Source organism: Colossoma macropomum, unplaced genomic scaffold (assembly GCF_904425465.1).
Source record: "Colossoma macropomum unplaced genomic scaffold, Colossoma_macropomum, whole genome shotgun sequence".
NCBI classification, from domain to species: Eukaryota; Metazoa; Chordata; class Actinopteri; order Characiformes; family Serrasalmidae; genus Colossoma; species Colossoma macropomum.
This window is the reverse complement of record NW_023494793.1, coordinates 11,228,224-11,251,215: the sequence shown is the minus strand read 5'-3', so window position 1 is coordinate 11,251,215 and position 22,992 is coordinate 11,228,224. Positions and strand designations below refer to the sequence as shown.

General features: G+C 39.8%; 1 protein-coding gene across 2 annotated transcripts in view; it reads right to left on the bottom strand.

Annotated features, from left to right (window-relative positions):
• Positions 1-60: 60 nt before the first annotated feature.
• Positions 61-22,992, bottom strand: part of dmxl1 (Dmx-like 1) — a 44,099-nt gene continuing 21,167 nt past the window's right edge. The window contains exons 20-45 of one of the 2 annotated variants that reach the window (XM_036578469.1): positions 22,122-22,232; positions 21,724-21,893; positions 21,382-21,479; positions 21,113-21,278; positions 20,575-20,824; positions 17,326-18,401; positions 15,450-15,632; positions 15,019-15,095; positions 14,312-14,433; positions 13,444-13,686; positions 12,064-12,245; positions 11,808-11,959; positions 11,626-11,711; positions 10,418-10,619; positions 9,855-9,972; positions 9,096-9,158; positions 7,983-8,069; positions 7,753-7,874; positions 6,082-6,223; positions 5,738-5,798; positions 5,354-5,481; positions 4,627-4,704; positions 4,448-4,539; positions 4,214-4,266; positions 3,864-4,081; positions 61-2,562 (exon numbers count right to left, since the gene is read on the bottom strand). In XM_036578469.1, coding sequence (XP_036434362.1) covers positions 2,338-2,562; positions 3,864-4,081; positions 4,214-4,266; positions 4,448-4,539; positions 4,627-4,704; positions 5,354-5,481; positions 5,738-5,798; positions 6,082-6,223; positions 7,753-7,874; positions 7,983-8,069; positions 9,096-9,158; positions 9,855-9,972; positions 10,418-10,619; positions 11,626-11,711; positions 11,808-11,959; positions 12,064-12,245; positions 13,444-13,686; positions 14,312-14,433; positions 15,019-15,095; positions 15,450-15,632; positions 17,326-18,401; positions 20,575-20,824; positions 21,113-21,278; positions 21,382-21,479; positions 21,724-21,893; positions 22,122-22,232 — 4,505 coding nt within the window. In that variant the 3' untranslated portion in view covers positions 61-2,337. The remainder of the gene's footprint in view (positions 2,563-3,863; positions 4,082-4,213; positions 4,267-4,447; positions 4,540-4,626; positions 4,705-5,353; positions 5,482-5,737; positions 5,799-6,081; positions 6,224-7,752; positions 7,875-7,982; positions 8,070-9,095; positions 9,159-9,854; positions 9,973-10,417; positions 10,620-11,625; positions 11,712-11,807; positions 11,960-12,063; positions 12,246-13,443; positions 13,687-14,311; positions 14,434-15,018; positions 15,096-15,449; positions 15,633-17,325; positions 18,402-20,574; positions 20,825-21,112; positions 21,279-21,381; positions 21,480-21,723; positions 21,894-22,121; positions 22,233-22,992) is intronic. The other variant, XM_036578470.1, reaches the window with a different exon arrangement.

The following is a 22,992-nucleotide window of genomic DNA, read 5'->3' as shown; positions in this document are numbered from 1 at the left end:
CCGGCTCTGTGGAGAATTTACTCAAAATTCATTTAAGGAAAAAAAATATGCACACACTTATTATAAAGGTTGCACCAAGTTGATTTATTATACCATTACATTAGATGTATATTACATAGTCCAATTTACAATAATCTTTATACTCATTATAAAATTAGATTTATTTGTGTATATTCACATTTCAGAGGTTAGAGAGAAAGCTTGAGAAGCTACACATTACAACTACAGTTGAATTTTTATTTCCACCTTGTTAAGGAAATAACGTTTTCTAGTTTGGTATTTTTTTTCCATCATTTAAATAAAAAAAAAAAACCTAATGGAGATAAATATTACTGCTATAAGAGTCTAAAATGTACCTACAACATGAAAGACACCAGTGTGCGAAGTTTGTGCATGGGGTCAATCTCGTGGCGATAGCTAAAAAGAAGAGGGGAGGAGAGACAGCCTGGAGGCATTTCTAAAAACAAGAGTATGCCAAACTTTAATTATTTGAAAGAGCCATCGTGAATGACACACTAGTGATAAATATTCCTTGTGTTAAACAAAATGTTTTGTATAGACTGCAGTTAATTAGGTACTTAATCAAGGTACTCTGATTCTATATTACATAGGCAATAAAATAATTTATTACACTCTTCTCGCTCACTTCCCCCAAAATAAAGCTAATATACATTTTTACAGCCATTAAGGTTGATTCTTGTGCAAAGGCTGACTGCAAATCAGTCCTGATAAACCATTAGGCTGACAAAATCAGTCTAACTACTTCACTGTGGGCCATCAATATGCACCCATTACCTTCACTTCTAAGAACAAGTCGCAAAATGATAAGCTAAAGGCATAGAAGTGATAAGCTTTTGACTTTGGCAGCATGACAGAGACAGGACATTACTCACTTCTGCTACTCCTAAAGAGAACTCTAGCACAGCGCAGCTCATTCCTAGTTCTAGAGAGCCAAAGCACAGCACAGTTTAAATGTTCTCCCCACTCATACAAACTCAATTAAACTCATGAAAGGCTTGATAATTAGCAGAGGTGTTGAATCAGGGAATAATCTGTGCAGCACTGTAGTTCTCCAAGACTGGGACTGAAGAACACCTCTCCAAGCAAGTCTAGAGACAATTAGCTGTCAGCCAGAGACCAATGGACCAAAATCTGCAAAATATTTTCATTGGAGGCAACAGCATTTATTATAAATGGATAATGGAATGATCCTTCCTGGTAACACATACATTATTTATTTATATAATATATATATATATATATATTATATATATATATATTTCTGTGGCTTAACTCTACTGAAACAAAGTGCTTTGAAAAACTTCAGCCTTCTCACTAGAGCAGTGCTCATCAATCCTGGTCCTTTGGCACCCCTGTCCTGCAAACTGTAGCATTCTCCCTGCTCCCCACACAAGACTCAACTCTTCAGCTTGTTAAAAAAAAAGACCTTCATTGGGTTAAAATGAGTATCCTAGGGCAGGAAAAGAAACAGAAAAATATGCAGTGCAGGGCCACTCCAGGAGCTGGACAGGAAAATGTTGCACCTAGAATGACTACAGTTATAGTGTACTCTTATAACAATTTTTTTGGAGAAAAAGCTTAAAAACCTGAACCTATGATTGCCTATGTTGAAATACATAACGACTGTACATGCTCAGAATGTGCACAGTTGTGACGAGCCCACAGCTAACTAAATACTGTTTCCTCTTAATAATACACAATACCTTGCTCATACCACTATTAGGGATACAAGCGGACACTAGTACACACAGTTAAATGTAAGAAGGGATACAAAGCTTTAAGCCACAGAATGAAAATGAGTTCACAAACCTCACTTGAACCAATAAGTCTCTGGTGTCACTGAGATCCAAGTCTGATGTATTTTAGGTATAAATATAAGGACACTTATCACTAATTTAGTCTAAACCACAATCACAACACTGCTTAGCAATAGTGATTATTTAAGGCTTACTTCTGTTAAATATGTTTGGGTGTGATTTAATTTCTGATGTAATATATTTAAAAAGAGGAGAGGGGAATGTTTCCTATACTGTGCTTAAATGTAATGATTCTAGCCTGGATCCTGATTCAAGGGATACACAAGTTTTTTTTTTTTCGTTTTGTTTTTTCTTTTCTTCATCAATCAATGATTCAGTTCATCATCAATGATTAAGTTCCTGTATTACTCAGTCTTTCAGATTTCCGTAACAATGAACACTCAGTGTTCCAAACGTTGAACTTGATTAGGTCTTCAAATGCCCACTCCACCCCCCCACCCCAGTGCCTCATATTGCTCGTCTTACCATGTGCAAAAGTGGTTCCATGCTTGAGAATGTGCTACATGATGAACCTGACATCGTTCTTCACATTGTTGCTGTACGTGCTGAAGCAGTCAGGGAGAACCCGCATTTTCATGGTGCCGTCAGCCCCGCAGGAGAAGACGTGATTGCCCGGAGCCGTCTCAATTTGCATGACGCCCGTGCCCAGGTTCCGAAAGAGTGACTGCCGGGCGTGCTCGTTTGGGAAGGTATGCAACAGGAACTGGGTGGACATGCTCCATATCTGTTCAATAAACCAGCAAATACATTGCTAAACCAACACAGGTCAATGTCTTTTGGATTATTTGATCATTAAGAATCTCTGTTTGCATTAGGGCTATGTGTTATATTTATATATACACACACACACACACACACACACACACACACACACACACAATTACAGACTGTAGTCCATCTGTTGCTCTGCATACTTTGTTAGCCCCCTTTTAACCTGTTCATCAACGGCCAGGACCCCCACAGGACTACCACAGAGCAGGTATTATATGGGTGATGGATTATTCTCAGCACTGCAGTGACACCGACATGGTGGTGGTGTGTTAGCTGCACTGGTACAAGTGGATCAGACACTGCTGCTGGAGTTTTTAAACAGAGTGGCTAGTGAGTGAACACTATTAGACACACATACTTTGTTGGTCTACCTTGTAGATGTAAAGTCAGAGACAGGAGCTCATCTGTCGCGGCACAGTTTGTGTTGGTCATACTCTAGCCCTTCATAAGTGGTAAGAGGATGCTGCTCACTGGACCCAGTTGGCTGAATATTTTTGGTTGGTGACCTATTCTCAGTCCAGCACTTACACTGATGTGTTTAAAAACTCCAGCAGCACTGCTGTGTCTGATCCACTCATACCAGCACAACACACCCAAACACACTGTCACTGCAGTGCTGAGAATGATCCAACATAATACATGCTCTATTGGGGTCCAAACCACTGTAGAGCACAAGAAAACGGGGAAAAAGTATGCAGAGCAATAGATGGATTTCAGTCTGTAATTGTAGAACTACATATACATGCACATATATGGTAAGTGTATATGTGTATATATTATATAAACAGGTATACACGTGTATATTCGATATAATCCAATATCAGTAACTACTGATCATGTTTGTTGATCCTCAGTTTTAGGTCTGAATAGTATTTTGAATGTTGAAGAACACAAACAGATGGCTTCTCCTGGTATATCACAACTGCTATCAACTGAATAGCTAGACTTTCTATCTTGTGAATAAAAGTTTAAGCCTTTCCTGCTAATATCAGATTTAGGAACAGAATGGCATAATCGCTTTATCAAATATACCTCAAACATGCATTACAAATACCGTAGACATGAACATTATCATTTTACCAGCCAGGCCTAATAAGTAGCACAGTACATCTCCTTGATCATTTGATACCTGTTAACATAAGCTATCAAAGTATACCAAGTGCCTGAACATAGACTATTATACTAAATCACCCTCAAGTTACAAAACTGCAACCCGTCCCCGATTCAGACGAGCCTTAAAGCCTTCCTTCCTACCTTAATGTTGCCTTCAGCTGAACCGCTGATGAAGCAGCCTTCAGTGGCGTCCACGGCCAGAGCTTTGACAGGCGAGTCGTGGGCCTGGAAGCTCTGGCGCTGGAGCTTCTGGGTAAGATCCAGCACACTGATCCAGCCCTTCCTCCCGCCACTGATCAAGAGCTGCTGCTTGGGAGCTAAAGCCAGCACAGTGGCGCCAGACTCGTGGCAGCTGAAGCCTGTAATCACGCAGACGTAGTCAGTGAGGTTTCTGAGTTTGATTTATTTAGACAGATGTGACTCTGTGCGCTTGCTCATGTGAGGGTGCGTGCTGTTTGTATAACAGAGGAGCCGTGCTTCTGTTAACTCACCGTGAACCAGGCTGTTGGTCAGGGGCACCAGAGTATCCCACAAACACACATTTCTGTGGAGAGAGAAAGCGAGGAAAACAAGTTTGCTTTCTGTTGCTCTGCTGGACTGAATAGTAAAAAGGTGTTGAAGGAAGTCTTTTCAGCTGGTCAGCGTATAAAAGAAAACAACAGGGCAAAGGTGTGATCTTATGGCCTGTGGGTGAAAAGCTGCAGCGCCTGTCATGCAAGGTGTACCTGTTATCTGTGGAAAGGCCTGCAGTGGCAATGAGAGAGGAGGAACCCACAAACACAAAGTCGTGAGCCGTTTTATTATGGCACTGCAAAGTCTGCAGAGGAACATAAGAGCATATTACCCCAAAAAAATCTAATAGTGTTTTCACTGAAAGTGACAGAAATGATTGCCCTTAGTTTACCAGGTATGGTTTTGGTGTGTTCCCAGATGTATTTGTCTGCCAGAGACTAAGTGCTCCATCAGCATCAACAATACCAAACTAGGAGAAAAAAGTATTTATTACTCAAAATGGAAGACAAAAAACAATAAAAATCTAGATACTACATTACAGAATACTGTCTATATTGACATACAAACAGTAGCCAAGACAAATAGCTACAATGTAAGTCAGTTGTAAAAATCACACAAGAAGGTCTATCTAAAATGACTTAACAACCTGGTGTGGCCAGAGGCAAGTGAGAGACTATTCTTCAGGGTTGAGCAACCTATATATTATTTACAAGATAATTCACAATTATTGTTTGAATACACAAAATAAGGCAACATTGTGAATTATGTTGCCTCATTACACGCCTCATATTTTATTCATGTTTTATACAAAGTTTCCTGAAAACCGGCATTTTTTTTTTCTTTTTTCCTTCTTTTTTTGCCAAAGGCTTAAAAACGTCGATATACATTTTCAAACTTACTGCCTAGCAACATGATCAAGCCTGCAGTTTGAACACTGATAACTGGTGGTCTATACGCTTCCATGACTTGATAGCTACATTAGCCTTGTAGCTCCAGTGCAAAGCAAAATGAACAAGAACTGTCTTGGCTGATTAACTGCATTTGGGACAAGGGGGAAACTGTATAGAAACTTTTGGCGTACTCGCTCTTTAAAACACAGGAGACATATATTCTCTTACCTTATTCCCTTGATAGTTAAATCTAATCCTAGTAACCCTGGAGTTGCCAGGGCTCCTGAAGCAGGTGATCTGCTGTGAATGGCCCCACTCAAACATCCTCACGCTGCCATCCTGAGCTCCAGTTAGGTCTGCAGTCAAAGAGAAGATCCTGCCATCACTGTCCCAGGCATCACACTGAAGAATACTGCCTATTGAGCAGCCTATGTAATTTCATCCAAAAATCCCAGAACCCAGAATGTGCGCACATAGAGGATAATGAGACTATTTAAGCGGATTTGTCTTTCACACTGGAAAAAGATTAGCCCATACATGGCACATGAGGGGAACTCATTGGCGGGGTTCGCTGTCATCCTATTACAGCAAGAAAGGCCTGGTGTCACTTACAGTACGGAAGGGTAGGGTGGGACGTCATCCTCCTTACGTTGTTAATGTTCCGTTTGATTAGCTGCATAAGGGGGCAAAGGACCATGTTAGTTCCGAAAAAGAAACTATAGCTTAAGGAGACATGGTTTATAAAATTAGACTCTATTTGACATTTCAACTAAGGTTTTAAGGGCAAAGACATTAATATGAATGCAAAACCATGACAACCCATAAGGCACATTGCATGCCAAACTGTATTATTATACAAAAACCACAGGATTAGTACAAGTCCCACTTGCAGAAGAGAATGAGCTGGCACAGGAGAGACAGAGGTTCAAAGGAAGGGACCATTATGGGAAGCTCACCATGGCAGCTCCTCTGCCTGTCTGGAGGCTGCCCAACCATGGCATGTTAATGGGAGTACCAGGGCTGCTGTTGGTGTAGGGCGTGGTGCCATGCAAAGTGCTGAAGTCGTCCCGGGCATGGACCACCAAGAAGTCGTCGCCTCTAAAATACATAACAAGAAACAATGCAAGTCCAAATGAGGCATGCAAGACATGACAACCATTTGCTGTTTCATTTAAAAGATCCATATCAAGGAAAAACTTTTTTTTTTTTAATAAAAAAGTTTGATGTACTATATAAACACTTAATATTTCAGTATCATTCAGACCCCAATTTAAATACGTCCTGATGTCACAAGCATAAACATATTTACACATGACCACCTACTCAGCGTACAGCAGTTTAACCCAGCCATTCATGGTGAAGTGATAAGGAGTGTTGTTACTGTAAACGGTTTGCAGTGGTTACTGGGCTGCAAGGTCTGGAGGATATAAATAAACACTGTGCCGTTCCCAGGGGAAGCAAATATTTAACTGTAGCCTTCTACAAATTCCAAGCATTCAAAAGCAGTGGCTGAAGTTGATTTTTACATCATTGTCATTTACATATATCCATGTACATATTAGGGCTTTGAAAATAAAATATGAATATTGGTTGAATTTTATTAAAAAAAAATAAATAAATAAAAAAAAACCCCAGTTGAATGTAGACGTAAACGTCCATTCGAATATTTAAGGCTACCTCTGCTGCGACTATAAGCACATTCCAGGCCAGTTAGTAACCTTATCATCCATGAGGACTGTCAGACACTTTGCAGAACATGCCATTACAGACCTTAAATAAATGAAACCACAACAATTTATTTAAAACTAGTTTTAAACTGCAGGGGAATATTTGCCAACATCTGACAGTTTTTTAGAAACTCAGTCATTGTGAACGACGTGACATGTTTACTTTATATGCCGAATGATATTAATGGGCAGATATACGTTCTTGTGAGGGGCAATATTGTCCCTGTGCTTTTAAAAATGCACCCCTTGTGGATCTAGGAGACATAACATTGACTTCGCTGTTTACTGCAGCCTAATTCAGCAAATAATTCTGAGCCCAGCTGACAGCCCTACTACATATCAATACTATGCATCAATTTATAATTTTTTTGAGAAGAAAAATGTGTAGAATAAAGCCTCTTTAAATGACCCATTTCAATTAATTGAATTACATGACTAACTGGATCAAAATCAGTCCAGCAGAAAAAAGCATTCACATTTATTCAAAGCAATGGTGGAATCCCAACAGTCCATAATCAGAGAAAAGCAAGAATTAGATAAACTGAGGCTACCTTTTATTCATCAGAACATTTTAAAGTTCACTAATAATGTGGCGGTTAAACAGTTACTGTAAAAAAAAGATGAAAGCTATCTTGCAGCTCCCCTTGAGAAACGTATAATGCATGCCTTGTTTAAGAACATGATGAATGGTCATGAAGGGAAGATATGAACCAATGTTTCAGATCCTGCTGTGGGACTCCTCACTGCACCATCCGCCCACAGCTCGCATTATACATTCTTTTTTGCTAGTGCAGATTTGACAAAAATAATTTTTTTTGTGTTTTAAAGGCAGTTTTAAAGGCCAAAATTAAGCGTTTCTCCCACTGGAGAAGCGGATGAAACTCTTTCGACCTGGCTTACCCTTTCACCTCTGTCTCCGCCTCGTCATCGACCCACGTCAGTATTTGAGTGGCCAGGATAGAGGATACATCCAGCTCCTGGATGTCGTGGGTGGAGGCGATTACTAAGCAGTTACGATTGGCCTGCGAACGCAAAACAGAAGTCGATAAGACTTCACCCACTCCGCTGAGCTAAAAGCAGAAAACTGTTTCATCTGAAAATGTCACTGCTTCTCTCCTGCCATCCCGCACCTTGTTGATGGCAAAGGCCGTGATGATGTCAGATTCCTTGTGGATGATGCGCGCTTTCCCTCCAGGGTAACCCAGATCTGCCTCAATCTGTGGGAATGAGAGAAGTCATCTTCAGGCCTTGCCAGGGCACTAACATTTAACTTCTGACTACAGTAATAGTCATACTTTTGTAAGAGTGAACAACTGATGTTATGAGATCCACCGTCATTGCACATGGCTCAAGGGGGGCAGGATTAAAAAGGCGGGTATCTGATTTAGTATGCTTGTTAGAATGGGGTAGGACAATCCTATGAGATAACATTGATGGTTCATATATTTCAGTCTTGTCCGGCAGACCTGGTTAGGAATACATAGTGTTATCTGTCTGGTTTATGAGGTCTACTCTGCATTGGGAATTCTACAACGATCCACAGCACCACCTCAGCAAATTATACAGGGAACTTCTATAATATTCATATGGAAAAAATACAAGATGATTTGAACAAATGTATCAAGTTTAAGAGGAAAAAAAAACTATGAACACTGGTATATTTTCATGTTATTAAAAAGTATGCAAGAAACTGTTTTGCATTGTTTTAATTATTCAGAGATCTTTTTAGATTTTAGACTCTCTGTACTGTTGTGCTTTGATCAATTCTCCATTTGTTCTGCAGTGTTTTCAAAGTACAATGATCACACCAGAAAATACATGTGTTCAATCTGTATGTGTATAATATTCTTGTTAGCTTCATGCTTGTGAGCCTCAATGCACTTTAAAACAGTGATATGGAGATGTAAATTCACTGTGTGCTTCATTAGCTAATGTACCCACAAAGGTAATCAATAACTGGGGCCCGTTAGATAAATGTTATAACTATGTAAGATCTGAACCTTGTCAATGACAGTTGCCGTCTGCGCTGTAAACGTACTCCAGAAACGACATGCACAGTGCATTTGTTAAGTTTAAGCATACCCTTTAAACCCTCTACTGACCTCAAACTTCCTAGTGAGACAAACGCAAACATAATAATATGAATTTGCATGTGAGACATAACGAAAACATACTGATTTCTGTAAACACTAACAACAAGCTTGAGTGCATAATGCCCTCCTTGAGGTTTTGGCTAGCAGTACCTGATTGAGGCCCGGCTCCTCCATCACTGAATATTTCATACTGTCAGTGCAGTCCTCAACCGACTTAATCGATCAAAAAAGTCACAAGACATCAGACAAAGAAATGTGGTGAAACATGCAAGTGAATGGGACAGATTAACATGTAGAATTAGACTGTTAATTGCCAAGAACAGGCTAAACAAATTACACACAAACAATTTACAAGGGTGTTCATCATGAATACTCAGTACCAACAGACAAAAAGAGCAAAATGGTCAAAAGTGATGGCACCGAAAAAAAAAAATGTTCTTTAAGCTGGGCGTACACTACATGACTTAAAATTCTAACAAATTGTGAAGAGAGTGACTCTTTGCCAGTGTTAAACAACAAGCCCCTCACTGTACACACGGCTTGCATACACGTCTCTTCTTGAATCACTTGTGCAATTACATTAATGACCATCTCATACCACAAGATTCACAAACGTTTGGGTTGTCAAAATCAAATGTTTAAAAATATTGGAAGGCCTCTGATTACTACGGAACTCAGTTGAAAGCCTAAAGATTGACTTTTTCATTGTGAAAATTTGTTGTTAGTGGCAAAACGGTGTTACAAAATTGTGTAGAGTGGACCCAGCTTTAGGTAATAGACTTTCTTTAATCTGTTAAATGTCAATATTACATTAAAAAACAAATATGGGGATACATATTTTTTTTTCAACCTAAAATATGCCATAACTCTTGACCATACAGATAAGTAAGCATGCAGATAGACGAGTACCTCGTTCCGATCTCGCTTCTTGGTGAAGATGTTGCGGATGAAAGTCTCCTGGACCTCCTCCTGTTTGACCAGATATTGCCACAGTCTCTTAACAGGAAGAGCAGAATGATGTCGGGACCTGTGTGATTACCATGCACTGTCAATACACGTGCATCATTACTAGCAATTCACCAAAGATAAACAGTAAACAATTAAAAATAAAATATTTTGAAAATCTGGAATCTTTTTTTCAAAACCCTTCCCAGCTTTCCCCAGACATTTTCTAAAATTGTTCCACTATTCTGCTTTGTAACTTTGTTTTAGAACTTTAATAACTTTTTAAGTAGCCTGAAGTAGCAGTTCCCAGAGGTGTTTTCCCTGCTCTAACCCTCTGACTCACTTGGAATAGCTTCTTAATTAGATGAATGATTGGATTAGTTGTGATAAACAGAGAAAACACCAAAATATGTAAAGCACTGGTATTCCCAGGACCACTGGACAAAAGCATGCAGGCCATTAGAACATATTCGAGCAACAATTGCCTGTTTTTGATAAAGATGCCAGACCATCTTACTACAGCAGACCTGAAAGGTGTATTCAAAGGCTCAAACAAAGCCTTGTGTCTAAGAAGAGCAGGGCCAGATGCCATGGTGTTGTCCATAGGCTGTGTAGAAATATATTTAGATGGAGGGCCTCCAAAAATCTCCAGTCTCTTTAGTAACACCTGTTCCCAACGCTGTAGAGTCTTCAGTACAGAGTGGCACAGTGGGGAGCACACAGGCAGATCTGAAAGACGTACAACAACAGAGAATAAACCGCAAACAAAAACTCCCTTACCCGCAATATCCCATGATGCTTATCAAACAGTCAAAATCGTGAAATGATTGTGAAGCAAGTCTACTGACTCTTTAAACATCTTTAAAGGACAAAATTCCACAACTTCTCAAAGACCTATTCTAAAAATTTCCATGACCTTTTTTGACAACAAATACTTGAAAACTACTGCATTTAAGCAACTTCACAACCATGCTATAAGAATAGCCTGAGTTAGTGCCTGAAAAGCTTAAATTTGTCATCAACTAACCATAAAATATTAGATGTTTAATAAAACTATTACTGTTTTTTTTTGCTGAATTTAACATATTAGAAAATAAAACAGAAAATGTGGCCTGTGCAAAAGTTATGGGACAGTTTTTATTTTATCTTTTACTCTTTAAATGTATGTAGAACTCAGCAAATGAACTGAAACCATGCTTGGCCTCTGTAGAGGATGTGTTAACTTATTTCATGTACTGAACTAAATTTGACCAGGGGTGTTTAAACTTTCGCACACAATTATATATAAATTTGTTGGCTTTTCATGAAATTACCAAAACAGGGAATCCAAAACAGGCTGTTTTTGCAGCCTAGTTTCCAAAAATGAACTGAAGATCGAACTATACATTTTGAAATTTTAATAATTTTTAGGATTTAGAAAAATTTCCTTTCTGCATTTGATTTCAATACAGTTAAGAGAATCTGGTGCTCCTTTATATGGACCCTTAAAAGGATTCAGTTATCAAAACATTCTCACCATGCAAGCTGTGTTTCACACCACATAGCCTAAATACATAAGACATTCCTACTAAATTAATCTCTCAGTAGAAACAAGAAAAAGTTCTAACCATTTAACCACATTTAACCACATTCAACTACAATCCTCAACTCACAAGCTAGGAAACTAAAAAAAATGTACTGAACACTGGAAATGGTGCATTGGCACTGTGAGAATCCAAATGATCCTAGGCCTTACCCAGTAGGTCATGGCCAGCCATGGGATAGAACGACTTCAAGTTAACCAGCACCAGCTGCACCATGGCCAAACGCATCAAACACCAGCTGAGCAGAAAGGAAAAGAACACTTATTCACAATGAGTCTATCACATCAAAATTAAATGACCCACTGTACCGTTAAAAAAACATAGCCCTGCAGACCTGTACGAGTTGTTGTTGGAATGTTCTTCAAGGGGAGAATTGGTGTCAAACGCATCTGCAAATTTGTCTTCTTCCTCTTCTTCCTCATCCTCACTCTCCTGGCTTTCCTCCGAGTCATACTCAACGCGGCTTGCGGACGGTGGCAAGAAAGGCTTTGGGAGATCACACAAATGGAGAGCACAGAGTTTTCATGCTATGCAAAGATAGTAGAGCTAAAAATAGGGGTAAGACTGGTTAAAACATTACACGTCTGTACCTTTGCAATGAAGTAGTCCCAGATGCTGAGCTCAGGGGGCACAAAGCGCTCTTTAAAAACGGACGCTTCCTGCTCTACTATGGGGCTGGGGCTGGCAGGGCTGTCTGGCACCTCCCTGGAGCTGCTTCTGGAAGAAAGCATCCTAAAGCGCCTCTGCTTCCGCTCTTGGTTCTCTGCCATGGCTGGCACAAACAAACACGCACAGAACACAAACTGTCACTGGCAATAGTAGCGTGCTTACTGGACAAGCTTTGAGACTCTGAATATGTGCATTAATAATGTACGGGAGTTAGAGACACAAACAAAAAGGAAAAAAGTGCTGAAGAAACTGAAACACCTTTATGGTACCTGAATGGCAAAGTTCTTTTTGTGGTACACCAGACACCAAATCAATTATTTTTTCAATCAATAAATATCAAATTGACTGTTTTCTCCCAAAGTCTGGTCCGAATAATTTGAATACTGGAGTATGCATTTGTTACATTGGTATTTGGTTCTCTATAAAGTTTGAACCTTAACAGCACAAACAGCAGATCTGTTTATTGTGACAAAATTACAACTATAAGGAATTTGAGAGTCTCCTCTGCACACATGAGCAAAGCACAGGAGCTGCTCAACAACTACCACAGCAAGAGGATCAGCAGATTTAAAACCCCCCTGCAGTAAAAAGTTTTTAAATGGTCAACTTCTCTTGGATGGCATCAAGGTTATATTGACTGATATTTTTATCAAATGTGTTATTAAAGAGCAGAGTTCACATTTTTCCATTGTAAGCACAGACTTTCTCAGTATACCCAAAAAAGTGACTCGTGGGGTGCTACGTAGCAGCTTAGTTTTGTGCATCACAAAACTGCTTATGTTCTTGAACCTATCACGACCCCCACCCCACCGGTGGACATGCCACTACACGTTAGCACTACAAGCTAGCGTTCACCTAGTACAGGGATGTCCAATCTTATCCACAAAGAGCCAGTGTGGCTGCAGGTTTTCATTCCAACAAAGAAGGACTGACATGATCAGCTGTTTGAAAACTGAGCAATTAATTAAACAAGTGGAATCAGGTGTGCTCCTGCTCCTTTGGAATGAAAACTTGCAGCCACACCGGCCCTTTATGGATAAGATTGGACACCCCTGGCCTAGTGAGAAGGCCTAACAGTTTTACATAACACACAGTGTTATACTAGCTCACCGATTTCAAAACAGCTTGCCCCCAAACAACAAGCCAAAAGCAGTTGTAGTTTTTCAAAAGTTCCTACCACTTTCAAGATACATCATGAGAAAAGGCCTTTGCTAGTCTTTAAAAAAGAAAGTCTCACTCTATAGACTACTGAAGCATGACTATGTTGCTTAGCATAGAAAATCTTTGTTAAAGAAACCAACCTGGAGGTGGACTGGCTTTCTCCACCACAGGAATACGAGCTCCACCACCAAACACAGCCACCCACAACTTGCTGTTGAGTGGGTGGGCCACAATGCGGAAGAGCTCGTTGCTGGAGTGGGTGGCCAAGCCATGCACAAACAAGCTGAGGTAGACGGCAGTGAGGATCTCGCAAAGCAGCACCCCCAGACTCGGCTGGTTCTCCTCTCCTGCAGCGCTCAGGAGCCGAACTAAAGCACTGATTCCTGCAGGGGGCAACATGAATCACAGAAATAGTTAGAAAATAACAGAGCACCTACAGGACGGTGGACACAGGAACACAGAATTTGGTGTGAAGCTTAGGCACAAGCATCTAGTCTTTTTTAAGGCCGCAGCTACACTCAGGAAAAAAAAGGTATGAAACAGTAACTGTGGTGGTACCCCCAAAGGTACATCCTCAGTACCTTTAGTTAGGGAAAGTAACTGTACCACAACGCAGTGCAACTATATTTTTGAAGTTGTATTGACTCCACACAACCTGTCTTGTCCCCAGCTCTTTTATTTTAGTATTCTGTTTTAAAACATTGGGTTACGAAAAGGTACGAATACATACATTTCTCCTGTGAAAAACCTATTTAAAGATACACATTTAGACTTTAACACCACTGTTGTACCTTTGAAGATACATGTACATTGTTTGTACCTTGATGAGCAAAAAACCTACACAGTACCATTTTTTGACAGTGTACAGGATGATGAAAAAGCACTGAAGCTAATTTCAGCGTGCCATGATGTTTACTAGAGCAACAAATCAAAGGATCTGGACTTGGAACATGTATTGAAACCATACAGATTATTTAGATCCAAAAAGAAGTGATGGATGTAGTTTACCAGGCCACTGTGCTGGAGAGGTGTTGGGAAGGACAGCTTCATCCATGCTGATGGTTCGCACAGGGTGCTGATGGGAAAGAAGGATGCTTTGGTACACTGTTCCTGTAAACTGGTTGATATGACTAGGGGGAAAAAAAAACATTTCTAGTGTAAGAGACAATATAAACCAACTGCAAGTCCAAATTTCTCAAATTACCAAGTATCCCCATTAATTATATTCTTTATGGTATACTACAGACAAATGGAGGACAACGGGCATAGTCTTAGTTGTAACAGTAGATGTAACATTTAATCTGAACGCACATGTGTAGAGATCCTCACAAAGGCTGTATTCACATGCCAAAGAAAATCCACTCCCTTGAAAAATGTCACAAGCCAGCCAAAGGCTCAAAGGCTGACATTCTAAGGTCAACTGCTCTCCACGAGCCTCACAGCAAAACCAACTTGGGAGTCTGAAACCTTTCTACTCTGTGTCACTGTCAGGTTTGCAAGATGCACTTTAACAAGAGGAATATCAAGTCTTTTGAAAACTCTAGTCAGCAGGAACAAAAGGACTAAAAGTGGGTCAGAAAACACAGGCCCGACTAAAAGCGCTGATAACGTTTTTCAAGTTCTTCTCAGTGTGCTCTATTCCAAGTGACCGTTTTGTGGCTGAGAGCAGAGTGCCGTGCTCCAACAATAAGAGTGGACCACAGAGTTCAACCCACCTGTAATTGTGGCTGTCGCAGAGGCACTGATAGATGCAGGCGGACAGGGAGGCTGCCAGCGTGTGCATCACGTAGATCTGAGAGCAGAGCAGCCATTCAAAATAAATTAGCAGCCATAGTAGTCCTGGAGCGAGCTTTTAACAAACTATCACAACAGCAGCAGCAGCAACAACAAAAACACATTTCTTCACCAACAAAAAAACACTATGTACTCCATTTGGAAACATCCAAAGTTCAAATATGGTCAGAGTGACTCCAGTATAAAACAAACATGCTTTAGATGTGTCCTCTGATTTGAGCTTGTAAAGAGTACTTAAAACTGATGCTGAACTAAATACGAGAGCAGAAACTACATTAGAATTTCGAAGAAAATCAACTGAGATTTGTCTCCAGGCTTAGTAAAACATGCATGTTCTGGAACACCACCTTACCTCATTGTTAATGACATCTGGGTGGGGAGGGGAGTCCAGTGCATTAATGATGTGCAGGATGTCATGTGTCAGGTTGGTCAGATGAACTATGGGATTGGCCACAACCGTTTTGGAGCTGGCTGTGCAGGCCAGCAGGAGGGGAACTAAGGCTTGCTGCTGAACAGGAAGCTGAGGACTGTCATCCTGATGGAAATAAATAAATATGTATAAATTAGAGAGTACAATTCATCAAAACAACAATGCTGGAGAAGGCACAAAAATACATAGATAATTCATATTCAAACGACAACAACAACAATCATAAATTCCACTATCGCTAACTCAGAGTTTTCACAAGCCCTGTTGTCAGCGCCAGGAGACAGAAACAGAAAGTCAATTAGGATTAGTCAAAGGAGGCCGCTGATTTCTGTGACAGCCGGGCCTGACGCTGCGTGTATTCAGACGGCGCTTGTGTCTGGCTGTTTGTTTGAAGCTTTGCAGGAAGGAGGACAGGTTCCTCAGAGCCCTGTGTTTCAGCTCCATCTGTCAGCCAGTGCTGGAACTGTCACACTTCTTCCCATTACCAACACTTTCTGAGCAGTTTTCTAGTACTGAAACTCTTTTCAGTTCTTCTTTCCCAGATAACTTAGTCAAAGACTATTGAGACCTGGTTTTAATCTCATACCACTATGTGGCAGACGCCTGAAAATTACAAGAAACCTTAATATATCATGCTTAGTCCAGTGTTTTGTCTTAGGAAACGTAGGTCAGAGACCTCCTTTCTGTTCATTTACTTTTCAAGTCAAACAGCCGTTCAGAGCAAGTTATTCATTTTTCTGAAAATCAGACATATGATAATCAACATGCATAAGGAAAGGGAAAGCCAAAGGAAAATAAGAAAAAAAAAAACAAAAACAAAAAAACAGAATTTTCTAAAACTAGAATTCCTCATAAATTCTGCAAGTGTTCTCAACTTGGGCCTGAAAGGATGAAGCTGATAAAAAGCCAGTACTAAGAAAAGAAAAAAGATTCAAAAATAAAAGAACTTGCAAATCAAACAAAGAAGCTGCTGGTGTTTTCAGAACAACAGACAAAGCACCTCAGAGTCCAGACCTCAACACTAGTGAATATATTGGGGATTGTTTGGATCGTGAGAAGCAGAAAATGCAACCAACTTCTAAGACTGAACTTTGGAGATGTGGAAAAATATCTCCGCAGATTTCTTTGAAAAACTGAAAGTAGGCCTCTTGAAAAGAACAGAAGCTGTAATAAAGGTAAAGGTTGGAGACAGAATAATGCAGCTTACATAAATAATTATATTTAGCTGTTGGCTTCTGTGTAATTTTCTTTTAAACATGCTTATCTACGTTTTTCCAGACACTGAAATGAAAAACTTAATGGCTTTCTGACTTGATTTACTTAATGACTTAACGGTTTTTGACTTGCACAGTATTGTGTAATAACGCACCAACCTGTACGAGATATGTATTATCACTATTTGGTAATTAAGATATGGCTAATTTATCCCATGCAAGATACTGAAAAAGGAGTAGAATTTAACATGAAAATACAAAAATACATAAATAAAGTGTATAATCATAAAACTGATCGATTTAAAGAACAAAGTGACCAAATAAAATAAAGCATTAAATATATTGCACATTAAACTGAATATCAAAAAGGCAAAACAATAAATAAATAAGTTGATCAAAGAAATAAAATGGCAATTTTAAACTGAACCATTGGCCACAAGGAATTGGATTCCACAAGTTAATCTCTTTTCTTCCTAAAGTCGTCTACAATTTTATTTTCTGCTTTGATTTTATTTTACGCACCAATTCATTAATACAAGCTAATCACTCAGTGCTTACAGCTACTGTGTGATGAAGCAACTTACCTGCTGGGATTCCTGCAACAGAAGAATGAGCTCCATCCTGACAGAGGCCAGCCCTCCTCCATGGGAGCCATGCAGGCTGCAGTAGCTGAGGAAGATGCGCAGTAGAGGCTGGTTCCTCTGCAGCCACAGCCTGCGTCTGCGCTGCACTGCTCTGGCCTGCTCAGCAGCCCCTTGGGCCTCTTGCTCATCTCCACTACCACCAACCTGACTGAGGTCAGCTGAAATGCCCCCAGCCAGCTGGTGGAGGCAAGGGTTGTAACCGCAGCACCTCTGGAGGGCCACCACCTCCCGCTCCAGCCAATGGCACAGCTGGTGACGCAGCTTGCCCCCATCAAGCTCGTACCCTGTGGAGAGCGTCCGCAGCTCAGCCGTGAGTATCTTCAGACAAGAGCTAAACTTGAGGCGGGCAGCCAGGATGTCTTCAGAGAGAAGCAGGGAGCTGTCCACCACATCTGTGGAAGCAGAGGTAGAGTCAGCACGGTCATGAATGACAGTGGAGTCTTCCGGTTTGATGTTTTTCATGGCTAGCCCAGCTTCTTCATCTTCAGAGTCTTCCTTGTCGCTGTCCCACTTCAACTCCAATGGTTCATCCTGCAGGGTCATAGACGGCTGGCTCCAGTCAAAGCTCAGCACAGAGTCTGACTGGCTGTGGTCTTCTCTGGGAGAGGACAAGGTGTCCGAAATGGACTCGAGCCCGTTAAGCATAGGCTGGGACCAGTCCAGTGTAGAGGCTTGGTCTTTACCATTCTGGCCAGCTGATTTGCCAGAACCACTAAAAGAAGGTGAAGGCTTCTCTTGATTGAGCATCAGCTTAGATCTCTTGACAACTTTGGGCATTTTGGAGAGGACTTCTAGAGCTAGCATGGGGCAACCGGCTTGTAAGTGGGCATAAGCAGCTGTGAAGAACAGTCTCCTCTCAATGAGGCTAATGGAGTCAGCCATGCGACCTTCTGCAGTCAATCCCACCTTAGCTTTGTCTGAGGAGCCAAAATGGCGGCGAAGCAGTAGCGGGTGAGTTCTGAGGTAGGTGTAGAAGTTGAAAACCTCTGGACTGCAAGGAGAAATGGCAGTGGTTCCTGCAAGAAATAACATAGTTACACAGAGAAAGACAACGTCTAGAAATAATAAACAACATAAATCACCCACAAAAATTTTAAGGTCCCAGTAAGGCTGGTCTGTACAGGATTTTACAGGTTTTGAACACTATTTCTGAACAAGTACCCTAACATTCATTCCCAAATTACCCAACTTGAAGTGTTTTTTTTTTATCATTCGTCTGACAAAACATGAATCAAACTCCATTTTAATCAGTGGCTTAAAAAATAATGAAGCTTCCAAACACTAAACAGAAACAAAAACTAACAAATATTCAAGTATTTGAATTTAATGAGGTCTGAAGGGAACATGGTGAAAAACATTTTCAAAATGTGTATGACATTAAACTACAGTGTTAAAAACACTCAGTGAAGTTTAAATGGCAAAAAACTGCTTGTTATCTCACTGAAGAACTACACACAGTGGCAGAAGCAAAGAGACTCAGGACAGCTCAACCCTTACATATCGACATTGATGGAACAAAATCTTGTATCTCCAAATGGTAACTTGTGAAAAAAAGAAAAAAGAAAAAAAAACAAACATTGTTAAAACTTGTAATGGAAGTTAATGTAACAAGATTAAGTAATTTTGGGCCATTTTCCTTGGTCCAGTCATCATTTTAACACAATGAAAAAGATAACCGTTTTCAAATTATGCACCAAACAAACAAAAAAAATGCACACTGGATGCTTAACTAAAGTTTTAAGTGCAACTTTGTGCAAAAGTTTCAACACTCAATGTAGCCTATACCTCAACGACCAGGCAAAAAACAAGTTGCACTGTAGACCATAACTTGGCATAAAAATAATTGCATTTCCAGTATAATATGCACAGTGGAACACAGTATGTAGACATGGCATCTTAAGGCACTCACAACTGAAACTTTAAGCTATTACACCTGATATCAAGTTAGCTGCATTACTCCACACATCTGACTTGATGACCACACTGCTGATACGTCTCACTCACTTTTGAGCTACATGCTGCTGATTCTTCTAATAACTAGGGCTGTCAAAATTGACCAAAATGATGAACACATAGGTTTCAATATCTATTTTTGTGCATTTTGTCCATAAGAGGGCAAACTAATACAACAAGAGTACTGCATCCGATTCAGCTGCCCCCCAAATTCACGTTCCCCTTCATGAATCACATCCTCAGGAGTGTACATTCACTAAGCAGAAATCAGCACCAAACCACATTGCAACTACCGAAAGTAAAAGAGATTCAAGAAAGGCGTAAATCTTTGCTTTGCCGCCGACTGGATTATTAAATTGAGGCATAAAGGTTTTTCACTCATTTCACTTCCTATTGTTTCAGCGCATTCATTGCGTACCATTGTTTCAGTTTCCACTGTTTTCAGTGCATTGTTTCAGTGCATCATATCAGTGCTGTGTGGATGCACGTGCCTGCAACTATAATTTAACAGAGGGAATATGAATTTGAGGAGGAATTGAATCGGATGCATTTGGGTGCATATTTTCAAGATGTGCCCTCAGGTTGCTAGTGCTGGAATAGTAGGCTAACTGTAGCTTACATAACTTTCTCTCAAGGATCCACAATTTTGTCATCTACTGACCTTCAAGCACTGCTCTGAAGTATTTCAGAGCAGTGCTTGAAATACTTCAGAGCAGTGCTTGAAGTATTTCAACACAGGGCTTTTTAGATTGCCTGGATTGCAAATCACTCTCTCTGCAGCCAAGATGGCTTGTGAACTCTCTGCCACACAGCCGTTGTTGAATTATTTGCTCATTTCAGCTGGACCTACATCTCATTTTTAATCATGAAAGCGATGCTGTGTGACTCCTGTCCATCATGTAATTCAAATTTTTTACACAATTTGATAATCATATTTAGAATATTCATTGACAGGCCTGGTTGGATATCTCGTTTAAAGTTCAGTTAAGCATTTACATCATAGTTTAGGCTAATGAATCATATCAGATTATACTTTTTTATTTTTTCTAATATCTAACCCAGTGGCATTTTTTAGTATCTGTCCTAAATAGAGTATTGCATCGGCACATCCCTACTTTACGCATGCAATGTAATTCAATCACAGATTTAGGTAACTTGAAGCTTCAAAATAAAATGAATAAAATAAAATAAAATAAAAATAAAAATGAAAATTTGCAACACAGTATCAATTCTTACCTTGGTTTAAAGCGCCAACATTTGGGTTGGGCTGCTCAAGCAAAGTATCCAAGGCTCTGCTGTAATCATCTAGGACCCAGTATGTCATACTACGTAGAAATGGATCCTGATGCATTGGGATCTGGTGGTCCTGACCCAACACATACCTCTGTAGGATCTTCTTATAGGTGGAAGATGTCTCAAAATCAGACTCATATAATCTGCTAATGACCAAGGCCAACTGTAGGTCCTGCATCTTCTCCAGGCAAACCTAAGAAAGGGCATAGCAGTTTAATAGAAACCATTTCTTTCTGATGTTTACACATAGAAGGACACAAAGACAATAGGTAGTGGGGATAAAACTTCACAGAAAGACCTCTCAGCACTTTTCCCTGTAATATCAAGACAATACATGCAAAGCACATCTTACAGAGAACAAAAAAAGTTGAACTTCGTGACACGTATTTAATTTCCTGCTTGAATTTAAAGAGTGTAAGTGCACCACTTCAAAAGGCGGCTGTATTATCTAAAACAATGACAGTCCTAAGGACATTTTTACCTCAACAGCATCCTTGAGGGAGCCTGCCAGCAGAAAGAAGGCAGCAGAGTGCTGAAACCGCTGCTTTCCAAGCAGAGAGAACGCATTCTTCAAGGCAGCCTTCCTCCATCGGTCCTCATTAAAGTTGTTACTGAAGAAGGCTGTCATCTTCACATTCTTATGGGACCTTCATATGACAGAGGTTCTCGGTGAGTTTAAACAATGCAGAAAGTAGGCAGCTTTTTATCCTATATCTCACAATAAAATATAAGAGTTTATCTAAGACATACCTGTAAAGTCCCCAAACTACAGCTTTCTTCTTCATAGCTAAATAGAATAGGGCTGCATCCAAGGGATCATTGTTCCTTTGAAAAGACGCTTTTGCTACCTGGTAAGAAGTAGGATGGAAGTGATTCAATGACTGGCAGGAATAAAAAGATATTCCTACCCATAAAAGTATCATTTATGCATAATAAGGTACCTAAAATGCAGCTTCTCAGCCAGAAACATTGTGTTAATTAGAGAAAAATATACATATTTGAAATAAATAAACAAATAAATAAAATGATAAAATCTAGATACTGGATATTTTTTATCAAAGCTTTAAAACCAACTGTTTTGCCTGCACTAACCTTCTCAATGCACCTGCGAAGCTTGTTGGTGCTTCTTAGCCACCAGCCCACACCCATAGCTCTAAGCTCAGGCCAGGTGGGCTCTCCTTTCTGCATGGCAGGAAGCATATTGAGCAGCTCCTCCTCAGCCTCAGAGTGAAATGCCCAGGCATAGTGACAGGTAGACAATCCTGTAGGCCAGAAATGAGGATTACTGACTGCTGTGTATAGCCTTGAGTCCTCAAATTAGCACAACCCACCCAGTGGAGCAACATCTGAAGTGACAGCAAAGCCGACCCTCAGGGAGATGATCAAATCAACACAAATAAAAATACTGGTATGTTTCTATTCAGTTAAATACTTATATTCCAATACTAGAACAAGAACATTGTACACGATCTTTAGCTCAGCAACTGTACCTTGACAGAGGAGCTGTGCGCGATGCGCTGGAGGTAACGAGGTCAACAGGAAGGTATGCAAACGAACAGCCAGCAAGAATTTTAAACCGCACTCATCCAGCGTTTCTCCACCTGATTTATGGTATGACATTTGGTTAAGCATCTATAGCAAGTATGTAATTAGTCAAAGTCAAAAAGAAGCAGACTGACATTAATCCAAGTGTGTCCAATTTCAATGAACTGGAATCCAGCACAGTTTAGTGATTTCTCTGCTCAAACTGACCTAATAGAGACAAACTGGAATTTCAGCCATCTAAAATTCTTTCAGACAAAATTATCAAAAATAGTATTTTCAGTTAAGTCTTTTCAAATAACTTTAAATAGTTAAATTAAATAGTTAAATATAAAATTAAAAATATTGATTTAAAAAAAAAAAATCATTTTCCTGCGCCTGTCAACGCAGACTTGTCGCCTGACACTCAGCAGTGTGAAAATGACTGTTTTTGAAACAATTTCCTGGTTTCTATGAGGTACATTAGACAATTTATAATTTTTAAAAATAAAATGCTGAAAAAAAAGAAAATCATAAACGACAGAGCTAAAATGCAAAGCATAACTGAAAAATAATGACTTTCCTTGCCTTAAATGTAAAGAGTCACTGAAATTGGTCTGATGTGAAATGCTTCCTTTGAGAGACTTACTCTTTACAGTGTTGATAACTGGAACCAGGGGCCGTATTACAAAAAACGTCCTGTCTTTTTTCTGAAGTTAAGATCTGTCAGACCAAGATAAGATTTTCCACAAATTCGTATTACAAAAGTAAATCTTATCTTAATTTAGGAATCTTATAGCATCTTATCTAAAAGTTAGCCTAACTTACTCAATTGAAATC